Source organism: Myotis myotis, unplaced genomic scaffold (assembly GCF_014108235.1).
Source record: "Myotis myotis isolate mMyoMyo1 unplaced genomic scaffold, mMyoMyo1.p scaffold_m19_p_12, whole genome shotgun sequence".
In the NCBI taxonomy this organism is placed as follows: Eukaryota; Metazoa; Chordata; class Mammalia; order Chiroptera; family Vespertilionidae; genus Myotis; species Myotis myotis.
The window spans coordinates 3,917,550-3,932,537 of NW_023416316.1; the positions used below are offsets into that span (position 1 = coordinate 3,917,550).

General features: G+C 49.0%; 1 protein-coding gene across 9 annotated transcripts in view; it reads right to left on the reverse strand.

The window, feature by feature from the left end:
* The window catches only part of SPTAN1 (spectrin alpha, non-erythrocytic 1), a 61,787-nt gene that overhangs the window by 13,325 nt on the left and 33,474 nt on the right, over nt 1-14,988 (reverse strand). For 5 of the 9 annotated variants that reach the window (XM_036329459.1, XM_036329465.1, XM_036329462.1 and 2 more), the window contains 13 exons: nt 13,582-13,629; nt 12,735-12,826; nt 12,317-12,461; nt 12,030-12,211; nt 7,741-7,840; nt 7,380-7,577; nt 7,136-7,282; nt 5,737-5,840; nt 5,470-5,632; nt 5,103-5,117; nt 3,400-3,531; nt 3,055-3,192; nt 2,073-2,177 (listed from right to left, as the gene is read on the reverse strand). In XM_036329459.1, coding sequence (XP_036185352.1) covers nt 2,073-2,177; nt 3,055-3,192; nt 3,400-3,531; nt 5,103-5,117; nt 5,470-5,632; nt 5,737-5,840; nt 7,136-7,282; nt 7,380-7,577; nt 7,741-7,840; nt 12,030-12,211; nt 12,317-12,461; nt 12,735-12,826; nt 13,582-13,629 — 1,569 coding nt within the window. The remainder of the gene's footprint in view (nt 1-2,072; nt 2,178-3,054; nt 3,193-3,399; nt 3,532-5,102; nt 5,118-5,469; nt 5,633-5,736; nt 5,841-7,135; nt 7,283-7,379; nt 7,578-7,740; nt 7,841-12,029; nt 12,212-12,316; nt 12,462-12,734; nt 12,827-13,581; nt 13,630-14,988) is intronic. The other 4 variants (XM_036329466.1, XM_036329464.1, XM_036329458.1 and 1 more) reach the window with 2 other exon arrangements.

Consider the following 14,988-nt stretch of genomic DNA (forward strand, 5'->3'; position numbering starts at 1 on the left):
GCTTGGTACCCCTCCGCTTCCTGCTTGTCAGGGACTTGACAAGACAGGAAACTGCCCAGCAAACCAGTGACTGCCTATGCAAACTATTTAAGAAAAAGTTCAACCCAGATCTTGTATCCTGTGACTTAGCAGTTGACTGAATTCAAAATTCATCAAAATAATATTATCCATTTTTGCACACTTGGATCTGATACTATGGAGTAATATTTTAGGATTTCTGGCTGACTTATGTATCTTTTGTGATATAATCAAACTTCTACCATTAGAAAATGTTTTGTATGTATTATAAGCTGCCTCTTTAAAACAAACTTATGATAAAAAATATTTTAAAAAGCAGCAAAAGCCATGAACTGAACTAAATATCCCTCTGAGTCCATGTCACTTAAAAGCCCGAGTGACAAAGGGAAAGCACACACTTCTGCCGCAGACTCAAGTTCAACGACTGTCCTGGGAAAGCACGTGGTGCGAGCTCACGAGCCACGTTTCCACAGACACCACTTCACTTGAAAGGTAACCAACAGACAAACTATGGCCACTCAGACTTTGGGATCTCACAAATACTGTGTTGAGATTAATAAAAGTGAATCTGTCACTTTAAGGACACCCGAGTTTGTTGCCGATAAAATTTTCATGAGAAAATGATAATTTTGGAAAATTTTTGTCTACTTCTATGAGCTTGTCAGCTTTCCAGTGGGCACGACTTTTGTGTTGAGACTGGTTGTGATGTTAGCTAATGCAATGATATAATGAAATGTTTCCACATTTAGAAGATCTACATAACTCAGCGAACCAGTATTTTCCAAATGACTCTGTAACTCGTGCACGGGTGAAAGATCCATTCAATGCCCTGACCAGTTTGGCTCAGTGGATATAGAGTGTTGGCCCTCGGACTAAAGGGTCCCAGGTTCAATTCCAGTCAAGGCATGTACCTTGGTTGCAGGCTTGAGCCCCAGTAGGGGGCGTGTAGGAGGCAGCTATCTATGTTTCTCTCTCATTGATGTTTCCAACTCTCTATCTTTCTCCCTTCCTCTCTGTAAAAATTCAATAAAAATATATTTTTAAAAAAAGAAGATCCATTCAAAGTCCAACATGGACCAGTACATTTTAATAGAAAACAGTATAAAACCCGGTAAAGCTTAAGAGTCCATTTTGCAACTAACCTTTAAGAAACGACCACTTACTGAGTCTGGTGTAGTAGCAAATATTCACATTAATTATCTGAATTAAAATATGGCTCCCTCTCGAACTACCTGTGTGAGGCTGTATTTTCCGATGACACACCACAACTAACTGAGTTCAGGAGCAGCTCTGGGAAGCCAGCCATCTTCTATGAAGCTGGACATTAAAGAGATTGGCAAAAATACAACCAATGCCACTCTTGCTTTATTTGTTTTTGGAAAAACTCAGTTATAATTCATAAAAATGTTAACTTGTAATGGCATATTTTAAATTAATAAATTTACGGATTCCCCAGGAAGTGGCAAAAACAGCTCAGGTTATGCATCCTCTCCCCACTGTAGTGTCTCCCACAGCACAGGACCAACACCAGCCCTTCCCCTGCGTTGCTGGAATCGGCCCCCGACCTTACTCAGATTCCACCCTTTTCCACGTGCATTCATTTGTGCGTGTTGTTCCATGCAATTTTATCATATGTGTAGATGTGTGTAATCACCACCAAAACCAAGGCACCGGCGTTGTTCTGTTAGCACGAATGAACTTCCTTGTGCCTTACAGCTGCACACCTCCCCATTCCCAACCCCTGGCAACCACTAATTTGTTCCCCACCTCTAACTTGTCATTTCGAGAGTGTTATATAAATGAAGTCATACAGTATGTAACCCATTGATATGCATTAGTACAGTTTAACTTTTAAAATTTATTTACTTTTAATAATGATGAATATTGATAAATAAAGCCCACACACTCCTCAGGGCCCCTCAATAACGTTCAGAGTATAAAGTGGCCCCAAGACTACAATGTTTGAGGCCCTCGGCTTGGAGTCACAGACACCCCTCTCCTGTCCCAAATGCACAACCGTGTCCAAACACTGGCCTGACCACCCCTCTGCTCACCTCGTGGGCAGATATATCCGCCTCCAGCAGCTGATGTTTTTTGAGCAAGTTGTTTACAGAAGCCAGATCTTTGCCATAATCTTCAGACGCCAGAAGGGCCTCCACCTGGCAGTGAAAGACAAAAGGAAAGGCTACGGTATGGTGCACGCTGAGTTCTGGAAAACCCGGCTGCTCAGCTGTTATTCGGGTCTTAGTTTGGAGGGCAACACACCTCTCAATCACACGTTACTGTTATGCTCAGCCTGTATCAGCCTAAGATGCTCTCTTTCTGTCAATCAAAACCTCAATCGTCTGTGAGTTTAAATGCTACAGCTGAAGGCAGGGTCACTGAGCCTTAAAGTGGTTTGATGGAAAAATGGAGAGCAATCCCACTTCAAGAAAATTCTGCAAGGGAAAGGCTTAGCAGCGTGGGCAGAGATTACTACACAGGGACGCTCACTGCAGCACATGTATAGTGCCCCAAACCTGGAAGACCTGAATGTCCAACCTCATGGGAATGATGACCTGATGGCACAACTTGGACTTGGGTAGCTATTCAAATGTTTAGGAGGAATTACTAGACTTGGGGATAACACTCCCAATACATAATAAAAATTACATCGTGAGCCCAACTATATATAAAAATACAGCCACACAAACATTCAAGTGAATATGTACAGACTAGACATGGAGAGCGCAGTGGGCTCTAAACATTGCTATGTTACACTTTCTGTATTCTCCAGCTCTCCTACAGAGCACATTGCTAACTCTGGCTTCCTGCTCACTGCACTCCCTATGGAGGAGGGGTCTCTAGTCCAAGGCCCATCACAAATACGCTTACTCTACTCTAAGCATCCCTTCGCACTACTTCTCAGCCCTGCACAGCTCTCATCTGATAGTGAAGATTTCTGCTAAAAGGGAGATGGGGAGAGCCCTGACTTTCCATGGCTTTACGTTTGCTGACTGAACTACTATCCAAAATGACGAGACATCTCGGCATTACCTCGGAGAGCCAGAAGTCAAAGTCCTTGATTCCGGTGTTAAAGTTCTGCTGTTTGTTGGCTTCTTTCAGTTTCTGGCTCTTTTCAGCTGACTTCTGCACCAGGAACTGCCACTGGTCAGCTAAGGCAGCCAGACGGGCCTGGGGAAGAGAAGGAGCCCTCAGAGATGGCGAAATGCACGAAGAACCTGCTCTGTTAAAGCCGACTTGACACACTTGAGAGGAGAAGGGGAGACACTCAGAGCAGCCAATCTCACTCGTGTCCCCATCGTATGCAGCCCGAAGCCTTCTGATGCGCTGAAACCAGCCCCTCTTGTCCCTGAGCCTGCGTGGAGCTGGGGCCCCTACCTTCACAGCATCCTCGCTGCCGGCACAGGCCCCGCGTTCAATCAGGGAGTTGCCGGTGTCGATGACGCCGCGGATCCGGTCGGCATTGGCGTGCAGCTCTGCTTCGAAGGCCTGGTGCTTCTGGTGCTTGCTCTAAAAACACCAAAACCACCTTTCAAAGCCTGGTCCTCACATCTTCCCAGGGGGGAGGGGCTCTAAGAAGGGAGTGGCAGCAAACTTAAAGATCTGGGGGCAAGTGCCAACATTTTGAGAGAAGGCAACCGAAGAACCTGTGGCTGTTTTAGGGGCTGGGGCAGCAAAAGCAAGGGCACCAGCTCAGAACAGTGAGCTGAGCTGATCTTAAATACAGGACTGGCTATTTGGGAGTGAAGTCCTGGAATTATATACTTTCTAACATTTTGCTGAAGATCTCAATGGCCAATCGAAGTACTGAATCTACTTGAACATCAATTTCCATCCACGACGTTCTCCTTAGTGGACAGAACGCTGACAATGACACACATACAGATCTCTCATCATCTACGGCAGCGTCACTACGGAGCACTGCGTGGAGGGCCGGCTGACCCTCTGTGGCAGACTGGCTTTGCTGGCTTCTCATCTGGTAGCTGTCGCTATCAGAACACCTGGATGTTGTAAAAATCCAGGCTTGAGTCCAGGTAGGGACTTCACTTTGCTAAGAGAAGAGAGGGCTGGGAGTGGTGGCTCCTGATGCTGGATGGGCTCCTGATCCTGGGGCCCAACAGTGTTTTATTTTAAACCACAAAGGACCAGGAGGCACGGGAACACAAGAGGCAAGTGCGAGGACACAGTTGTGGCACAATTCTGGGTGAGAAACGCAGCGTCTCATGGAGAATGTTATTTGGGGGGGAAAGAACTAAAAGAAAAAAGCAGTACAGGTGGGGAAGAATTCTGCATCAAATGTTTCATTTCAGGGGCAGCAACTGCCAAAGGATGGAGCCACCTGGCTGGCTGAGCACAGCACTGACACCGAGTGGCCCTGCCGTGTCCCCAGGTGCCTGTGCCTCGGAACAAGAGCAACAAGGTCTCAGGTACCCCAAGTCCTGACCAAGCCCAATTTCCCTCTTCTTGTTCTGATCGCTCTTTGGTTTCGAATCCCATCTATTCTACTTCTTCATTTCTTCCATCCACGTACGCAACTTCCGAGCTCCATGTGGATGGAAACGTCCCTTTCCCCATTCCGTGGGTAATGCCCACTTTTTGCTCAGCCCCTCCCGCTGGCTCCTCTTAGGGTTGGGAGCAGATCGTCTGCCTCTTTGAGGATCCTGCACTGTCCCTCTCCCGTGACCAGCACAAAACTCTTACCCCCCCTAGAACCACGGCCCTAGGTCACTGAGGGCCACGAGCCCACGTCTACAGAGAAAAGCTGATTATTTCATTTTTTAAAAGCAGCCCCTCTGGAAAGAAAGCAGTCAACTAGTGCCCCCCAAATCAAACATTGCACAGAACTTGCCTCCTTGATACGCGGGGAGAGGGGCGGGGAATGAAGGGTGCAGGCTAATGACAACAGAGAAAGCCACAGCCCACAGGGACACCTGAATGGAGTGTGATGGATGATTAGAAATGAAAGGATGGGTGAAGAGACACCAGCAGACTGCGTGTGACCACGGTAACAAGAATCTATACGGAAGAACACAAATACTGGAGCTCATTTAACTAAAACTTTGAGAGACAAAAAAACTTACCAGCAGCTTGGAAAGCTACAAAAACAGATTGAAATAACAAGAGTTCAGTACACTGATGTGAACACACAAATCAGCTATTCAACAGAAACTCATTTTGCTGTCACACTTCCCCCGGGAAGCTGAACATTTGGGGACAGCAAACAGAAGGGGGCTCTACAGACTTTTTAGCAGATACGGACCATTTCAATAGAGACAGAGCAGTTGACAACTTCGCACCAGCTCAACTTATCAGGACAATTTTCAGTGGCTTCCCCATGGGCACCAGGAGCTTGTTTTGCAGGCGCCCCCCTCACAGACACCGTATTTAACACAACCTACTCAAGGGCCTTGGCTTCTTTGGAGGCAACAGCCAGCCGGTCCGGCTCACCTGGATGTTCGTGGGGTCCTTGTAGGACTCATCGCTTGCGGTCTGTAATTTTTCGCTGATCCAAGCCTCGATCTCATCCACGTCCCGGCTGAACTGCTGGAGGGTTTGCGATTCTCCCAGCTTTGACCTTTTTTCAATCATCTGGGCTTTAAGACGTCGCCACCTGAGCAAGAGAAACAGAGACCCAATGTGAGCACCCCTCAAACAGGACTGGCCAGGGCTCTCCCACAGGCGTGGTGGGATCTGTCAGCACCACGGAGCACTCACCTGTCCAAAACCTCATTGCGCCGGCTAGCAATGTCGCCTTTGGCATAGTGGCCGGCAGCGATGAGCTGGTCAGCAAAGGACTGCAGAGCGGCAATCTTCTCCTCCTGCGGGCAAGCGGAGGCGTGAGGTCAGGGTGGGCGAGGCGGCTCTGCCCGCCCTGGACTGCAGGTCTCGCGCAGAGCGCGGTTATTTTGGGTGACCAAGAACTAGCTGGTGCAGGATCAGAATACACTGACACTTTAGAAGGAGGAGTGTAAAAAGCCAGAAGAAAGCTTGATTTCAATCATTACTAGAGTAGAGTTTAACTCAAGATTCCAGGTCACACTGGGGTGGGGCAGGGGGCTAGGACACCAGTAAATGTCACATACAAAACAAGGCCTAAGAGGAAAAGGTGGTCAGATTTTCAACAAAGTGATTTATAAATCAAAGCATTTTATCTCTTTCTGATTTCTGTTAGTGTGTTCCCTAACCCTACCCCTAATCCCGCCCCCCCATCCTCACCTGAGGATGTTTATTGACGCTAGTGTTTATGTGAGAGAGACCCCGATGTGAGACACACCAGCTGGATGCCCCCCACAGGGGCCCCCACTGGGGAGTGAACCTGCAACCTAGGCACGTGCCCCAATCGGGATCAAACTCAGGACCCTTTGGCGTATGGTCAATGCTCCAACGGAGACACAATGGCCAGGCCCCATTATCTTCTTCCCTCTCTCAATAACCTTCTCCCTGTGGCTTCCCCATGACCAAAACCTCAGAATGTCGGTGTGAAGTTAAGAAAACTACTGGTGTAACTCATTTCCTGGCTACGCTGCTTCCTTCATGGAGTCAGTGTCGAGCACTGTCATTTGAGGAAGCTGCCAGGGCTCTCCAGCTGAATTAATCAAACCAATAACTACTTTTTATTCTAGTTGTTAACAGAGTAGAGGAGGAAAAGCCATCGAAGATGTCAGTTGGGCCCAGCCGGTGTGGCTCAGGTGGTTGAGTGTCCCATGCACCAAGAAGGTGCCAGTTTGATTCCTGGTCAGGGCACATGCCCAGGTTGGGGGCTCAATCTCCAGTACGGGGTGTGCAGGAGGCAGTCGATGGATGTTTCTCCCATCGATGTTTCTCTCTCTCCCCCGCTCTCTATTAAAAAAAAAAAAAAAGATGTCAATTGGGCCCTGTTTGGTGTAGCTTAGGTGGTTGGAGTGTCATTCTAGAAGGTCAACGGTTCGATTCCCAATCAGGGCACAATACCCTGTTTGATACCGAATCAATGTAGCTCTCTCACATTGATGTTTCTCTCCCCCCCTGCCCCCCTCTAAAATCAATAATGATAAAAAAGAATAAAAACCAACCAAACAAAAAAGATGTCAATCGGGAAAAATCCAGTTCAGACTCTCAGGTACAAAGGCCTCACCTGGACATTAATGGCTTTGTCAAAGTCCTCATGCTTTTTGATCAGGGCCTCCACACTGTCCAGTGAGTCCCCTTTGTCTTCTGTATTCAAAAAGGCCTCCCGGGCGGCCATCCAGTTCTCTGCTTGCTCACAGTCCCGATGAAACAGCTAAAGGGCGAGACGGTGAGAAGGCAGAGCCTTTGGCAAGGAAACCCCGGGCCCGAACCCCGGGGGCACACAGGAAGCTGCCCCCCAGCGCACTCACCTGCAGTTCCAGGCACTGGTCCAACATCATCCTGCGCTGTGCCCAGGCCTTCTCCAGGTCTGCACGCTCCTGATCTAGAATATCTAGTTTCTCCTTGATCTCTGGGCTGGCATAGTGCCCATGGGCCAACAGCTGCTGCCCAAACTGCTCAAATGCCTGGAAAGTGCCAGCCCTGGCATCAATTTCTGTCCGGTGTTCCTGCCAAGAGGAGGGAAGGGATTAGGTAACCGGCAGAAGATGCTCACTCTAATGTCAACCACCAGCAAACAACAAAGGGTGACGGGGGCAGGGGGGACGCTGAGGTCTTCCTGGCCCAGCAGAGCAACCAAGTCTCTGCTCCTCAGCAGGCAGGTCTACCCACCTGGTGTCGTTCCAGCAAAGCTTCAGCTCCGGTGACATCCTTGGCTAGCTCGTCTGAGGACACCAAACCTCGTATCCCATTGATCCAAGACATGAGATCCCTGGAAACCAGACCCACAGAGGAGCAGTCATTACGTTATTTGGCAAGCAGGCTTGCTGCCCAGGAAAGAGAGAACTAGCAACTCTTGTCTCAGAAGGCTATTTGGGGTGAATCCAGTCAATCTACCAAATGGGGCTAGATCTCTGAGCAAAGTTATGTCAAAGCCTCTTGTTCAAGTTATTGACATATTTTTAAAAAATACAAAATTCCTTCGAGGAAAAATGAATAGGTTTATAACTAAGAACCTTTCCATCCTACGGAGTAAAAGGTTCTAACAGAGACAACAACCGTGGTTACAGCTTCAAATGACAACGCCTTCTTTAGGACTGAGCCTTAAAGGTCCGAGGTCCATGCATGCATGTAATCCAGCTTCTCACAGATGTCCACATACACGGGCACACAGATCCATGTGTAAGGCCACATGCCATATGCTTCCTTTACCTCACACACCCAGAAAGGCAAGTCCACGGAAACATGAGGCAGAGTCCACGGGAAGTGATTGCTTATGGGTCTGGGTGTTCTAGGCCAGGGGTGGGGAATCTTTTCTCTGCCAAGGGCCCAATGGATGTTTGTAACATCAGCCTCGGGCCATACAAAATTATCAACTTAAAAATCAGCCTGCTAGCCCTAGCTGGTTTGGCTCAGTGGATAGAGCATCAGACTGCAGACTGAAGGGTCCTGGGTTCGATTCTGGTCAAGGGCACATGCTTGGGTTGTGGGCTAGATCCCCAGTGTGGGGTGTGCAGGAGGCAGACAATGATTTCCTCTCATCATTGATGTTTCTCTTTCTCCCTCTCTGAAATCAGTAAATATATTTTAGCCGGCTATATTTGGTCAGGCATTTAATTAACTCACCCCCTAATGTCTCGGCGGGGCCAGACCAAATGACTTCTCAGGCTTTATACGGCCCTCGGGCCGGATGTTCCCCATGTTCTAGGGTGATGAAAAGTTTCAAAACTAGAGTGGGTGGTTGCATGACACTGTGAATACACTGAAGTGACCGTTTCATGACTTTTACTTCACAGAAAACAAAACACAACCGGGACCTCCTACCAGAGGCCCTGGAGGCGAAGAGCACACGGGCCTGCTCCCATCCCAGCAGAGGACACGCCCCGGCAAACACACACAAGACAGGAGCGTGTGCGAGCACCGTTAGCACAAAGACATACAAAAGAAACGTCTGTCCCAAATGGTGCTACTAAACAAGTAGAAGGCTACGCAGCCTTAAAAAGACTGTGGTCCCAGATCATGGGACATTCCACAAGACGATTGCCCTGGGCTTTCAGAAAGGTCAGTGACCGAGGGCAGAGGGGTACTGCTCTAGATGACGGAGACCAGCCTACCAAATGCAGATAGTAACTCTCAACTGGATCCTCGATCAAAACGTAAGCCCTGCCTGTGGGGCAGACCTGAGACGACTGGAAGGAACTGCACAAGCCTAACCAACTCCTGCTGTCTCAGTGCGGGGTTTCTTAGTGGCCATCCAAACGCAGGCAGGTGGGAGGAGACCTTGTTCCCAGGAGCTGCCCGCTGAAGGACTGGAGGTAAACACCAGGCACCTGCAATCTACTGTCATGTGGTTCAGAGACACCAAAGCACAGATTTAGAGATAAAGCAAATGCCACAAAAAGTTAGAGACAGGAGAAACTAAGATGGCGGCATAGGTAAACACCGGGAAATTGTCGCCTCCCACAACAATTGAAAATTACCGCAAAGGACTGAGCAAACATCATCCAGAACAACAGAAAGGCTGGCTGAGTGTAAATTCTACAACTAGAAGGAAAGAGAAGCACGCTGAGAGCCAGAGGCGCTGCGGAGGTGAAGTGCAGAGGTACAGCGGCTCGCGCGCGCGAGGAAAGGGGGTGGCGCCTGAGGACGCGGCTGTCTTTTTGAATCACAAACTCCCGACTGCTCTGAACTCCGGTTCCGGGAAGTCTCTGGGGACCCAGGTCTCATACGGGGAGAAGCTGGTCTGTCCGGCAGCGGGCGAACTTGAAGGCGGCTTTCCCTCAGAGGTGCTTGCAGCAATTAGCGGGTCACTGAGACCCGGACTCCGGGCGGAGAATCAGCCATAGCTCCCTGATCCGCCCTTTGATTCCCTGAGACCCCGCCCCACCCAGGCTGCGGCAGAGGCTTTTGCATGTGAATGTACCTAACTGCAGCCCAGCCAGGCAGACCCGGAACTTCCAAGAGAAGGCCCAAGGTCCCGCAGCGGCTTGCATTGCTTCACAGCTGAGCCTCTTCGTGGCTCCTGCTGTGTGGCCTCAGGCAGAGGCTGAATTAGCACCTCCTTAGATCCAGGAGCCACTGTACCCAGTGGTCAGAGGGGGACCATCCAGACTGCAACTCCTCAGATCCATAAGGGACACACTCAGGGAGCAGACTCAGTGAGCACCAAAGCCCCACTGAAGCAAGTCTCGCCCCAGAAGGGTGTCTTCAGCACAGAAGTTCTCCCACTTTAGACACAGCTGATTCTCACAGCCAATTGGCCTGGAGGTCAATTCCTCCCAGTGATTCTACAACAACCAAGGCACCAAGAGTGCACCAAGAGTGTCCACCCCAGGTAACTGGGGAGGCTGAGCTACTGGGCCCTACAGGACACCTGGCGCACAGGGCCACTCTATCAACACAGGGAAGCTGCCAAAATGCGGAGACAAAGAAACGGGTCACAAATGGCAGAAATGGAGGAAAGCAAACGATTGGATATAGAGTTCAAGGCCACGTTTATAAGGTTTTTCAAGAATTTTATGGAAACCGCCGATAAATTTAATGAATCCCTCAATAAGTATAGTGGGACCATGGAGGACATGAAATAGGACCAACTAGAAATTAAGCATACACTGACTGAAATAAAGAATAATTTACAGAGATCCAGCAGCAGACAAGAGGATCCCAAGAATCAAGTCAAAGATTTGAAATACAAAGAACAAAAAATACCCAACCGAAAAAGAAAAAAGAAAAGAGATTCCAAAAATATGAAGATAGTGTAAGGAACCTCTGGGACAACTTCAAGCGTACCAACATCAGAATTATAGGGGTACCAGAAGGAGAGAGAGGGCAAGATATTGAAAACCTTTTTGAAGAAATAATGACAGAAAACTTCCCCTACCTGGTGAAAGAAATGAACTTACAAGTCCAGGAAGCGCAGAGAACCCCAAACAAAAGGAATCCAAAGAGGACCACACCAAGACACATCATAATTAAAATGCCAAGAGCAAAAGATAAAGAGAGAATCTTAAAAGCAGCAAGAGAAAGACAGTCAGTTACCTACAAGGGCGTACCCATACGACTGTCAGCTGATTTCTCAACAGAAACCATGCAGGCCAGAAGAGAGTGGCAAGAAATATTCAAAGTGATGAATAGCATGAACCTGCAACCAAGATTACTTTATCCAGCAAAGCTATCATTCAGAATAGAAGGTCAGATAAAGAGCTTCACGGATAAGAAAAAGCTAAAGGAGTTCATCACCACCAAACCAGCATTATATGAAATGCTGAAAGGTATTCTTTAAGAAGAGGAAGAAGAAAAAGGAACTCTTACCATTTGCCACGCATGGATGGAACTGGAGAGCGGATAAATACCACATGATCTCACTCATTTGTGGAATATAATGAACAACATAAGCTGATGAACAAGGACTGATCCAGAGACGGAGATGCATTGACTGGACTGTCGGGACTTGGAGGGAAGGTAGGGGAGGGTGGGGGTAAGGGGGAACGATCAACCAAAGGACTTATATGCAAGCATATAGGCCTAATCAATGGACATGGACAACGGGGGGGGGGGGGGTGAGGGCATGAGCGGGGGGGGGGGGGTTAGAGGGTAACGTGGGGACAAGGACACATATGTAATATCTTAATCAATAAAAAATATATTAAAAAAAAAAAAAAAGTTAGGGACAGGTGAAGGGTATCCTGGGTGTGCACTGTTAATTCTCTCCATTTCTCAGCAGACTTGAAATGTTTCTAAATAAGGAAAATGGAGAAGACTAAGCCATGTCCATACTAAGTGAAAACTCTGTTTAAGGAAGAAACGGCGCTTGGCAGGGAGGGGAGCTGTGTGTGCCTCTGCGCGCGCACACTTGGCGGAAGAGGAGGCTGATTTTTGCCTTTCTGGCAGCCAGCAGATTGAAGGAAATGACCCCTGAGAGGTCTCCTGCCCCGGAGCTGAGTGAATGCTGCGTGCTTTACCGGAAGTCGCTCAGGAAGCGCTGCAGGTCGTGGGAGTCGCCCAGCTTGGCCTTGCGCTGGTCCGCACGCTTCCCCAGGCTGCTCCACGCCTGGTTTAACTCGGTGCACTTCTCCTGCAGGTCCTCTGCGGACTCAGGGTGGGACTGGATCAGGCGCTCGGCTGTGTCCCCAAGGGAGTTTACCTAGGGGAGGAGAGCGCGAGAAAGCAAGAACTCAGGGGCTCTGCTCCACGGAACCTAAGAGCTGCCTCGGGCACAAATGCAGAAGAGGACTCTGCGGCCTCCCACCTTGTCTCCGAGAGCCGCGAGGTCCCTCTCAAAGCCCTCGTGCTTGCGCTGCAGGGCTTGGACGCTGGCCAGATCGTGGCCATAATTGTCTGTGTTTAGAGCCTGGTTCTTCTCCTCAATCCATTCTTTAGTTTCGTCGGCATCTCTACAGGCGAGACACACGTTCACGTTAGTCAGTGCTGAGACAGCTGCCTTGACTATTCTTAGCCGGCATGGGCACAGCTGTCAGGGGGACCACCACTAGTCCAAGCCCAGATACACGCTCACTCCCTCAGCAGGATTTACCAAGCACCCGCCCCGTCACACACAGGCCCAGGGGCCAGAGCACAAATGCCAACCAGCTCCAGCTGTTACTCTGAAACGTCAGCAGGTGTGGGGACGTGGCAGTGTCCCCGCCCAGCCCTGCGCTGCTGCTCACCTGTGGAACCTCTGCACCTCATGGGCGCTGCCCAAGAGCTGGCTGCGCTCCTCGGCCAGCTGCTGCAGGGACCGCCACCGCTCGTTCAGCTCCTGCAGGACAGTGACGCGTCAGCTCTTTGGCAACCCCTCTCTGTCAGGCCTCCCCAGACTCTGGGGTAAGGGCCAAAAAACTGGTGGTTTCACATGAAAGGAAAGGCTGGGGCACAGAGAATGTTCTCTCTCCAACCTTCCCAGCTGAAAACATTTGTACAAAACTACAGCAAAATCCAGGCGGCCAGAACCTTGCCACAGCTAGCCATGTCTGACGGCGTGAACACTTCATCCCTGATCTGGAATCACCTTGGAAACAGCAGGAGATGCTGCTGGCTCATCCTCACTGTCAGCTCCCAGGCCAGTACCCAACACAGAGCAAGTGCTTCATACGTGACTGCCTCGCAGACAAACCTCAGAGCCCACGGCTCCTGCACAGGAGCCCACTGTCCCATCACCAGGCCCGAGAAGCGCGGCAGCGCTGCGGACTTTGTATGCCGGAGACAAGCCACCCTCGGGTCCAGAAAGGGAGGCTCAACCTCTGCTGTGAGGAGGCCAGAGGGACAGCCACAGCCGTCCTTGCAGCTCCAGGCCCTACTGGAACCTACGGGAAGGCTGACTCTGGTAAGACCTGGCGAGTTTTTGGTGGAAAAGTGAACCTTGGTGCACAAGCAGAGTTAATATTTGCCAGGATACCCTCAGAGCAAGGAGAGTGACACGTGCTACAGCTCACGCATTAGTTAGGACAAGAGCCGCGTGCAAGAGAAGGAAGCGGAGAGGAGAGCGGGAGGCAGGGAGCTGGCGTGCTTCCTTACCTTGATGGAATTAAAGGTGGCCACGGTGTGAACCATCAGGCGAGCAGACTATGTAGAGGAGGAAAGCAGAAGAGCAAAACTAATCAAGTGTCTGTCAATTAAGGGACAGAAATCTGAGATTCAAGTACCATTCATTAGTTCCCAATTGTCAACCAAAATGATCTTAAAGGAATCTGTCAAAATTCTGAGCAGAGGCATTAATTAAAGGTATCAACCACAAGAAGGCCATGAAAAGACCCAAGTGCACAATTAGACCCACTCAATGATTAATTTTTCTTGATGAAGAGTGAAAAGAAAATGGTGAAAATTACAATTAAAACAAGTGTTTGGAGAGAAAAACCGTTTAAAGGCCAGTGCGTGTCTTTTTCTTGCCCACACTACAGGAGAACAGCCCAGAAAACATATTCGACTTCACAAATGCTGGCAGCTGAGACGGTTTTTAACATCCAAGTAGATGAATAATTTAATTTCTAATTATGGTTACTGGGTTGCAGTTCTTTTTAAGTGTCCCCTTGACTTAAGGGCAACAGCCCTCACTAGATGGGAAAGTAAACCAATGAATTAGCTTTCTTTTGGTCAACATAGCTACTTCTTAAAAACCATGTTTCTCTTGGGATCTCAGAAAGAGATCCCTAGTTCTGAGATCCCTAGTTTTACCTGAAAGAAACTGCCTTGGCATTGCACTGTGATGCCCATAATCTTACAGGAAGTAAGACTGGAGGAGGGGCTGGTGGGGTAGGGACAAGCTTGGATGCAGGGACTCAGGATCACAAATGCCCCTATGATATGCCCAGGGGACATTTTCAACCAGTGTGGGTGTGCATAGGATTCAGAAGGCAGACACCACTGTCTTCGGCCCTTTCAGAAATAAGAGCTTTGCTATTGACAAAGCCATCTGAAATACATTTCTGAAAGAATGCTTGTCAGCAGAAAAACTACCTGGAGGTCAACTGATAAGGTCGTTCCCACTCATGGCATCGCTGATCAAACTTTCCTCTGTAAGAATTAGGACTGGCCCAGCCAGTGTGATCAGTGGTTGAGCATCGACCTGTGCACCGAGAGGTCACCAGTTCGATTTCTGGTCAGGGCAAATGCCAGGGTTTCAGGCTGGATCCCCAGCAGGGGCCTGTAGGAGCCAGCTGATCCATGTTTCTCTCTTATTCACGTTTTTATCTCTCCCTCTCCCTTCCTCTCTCTCCAAAATAAATAAAAACATACTTTAAAAAAATAATTTAAAGTACTTTAAAAATAATTTAAATAAGATATAAAAAAGGGGAGGAAGTGGAATTAAAGGGAAAATGTCTCCCACCCAGTTTGGAACCTATTTAATGAGCAGGATAGTCAGAGCCCAGAGGGTGGAAGGCTGAGAAACACACCCTTCACCGAGCCCTCCGACAAGGTGACAGG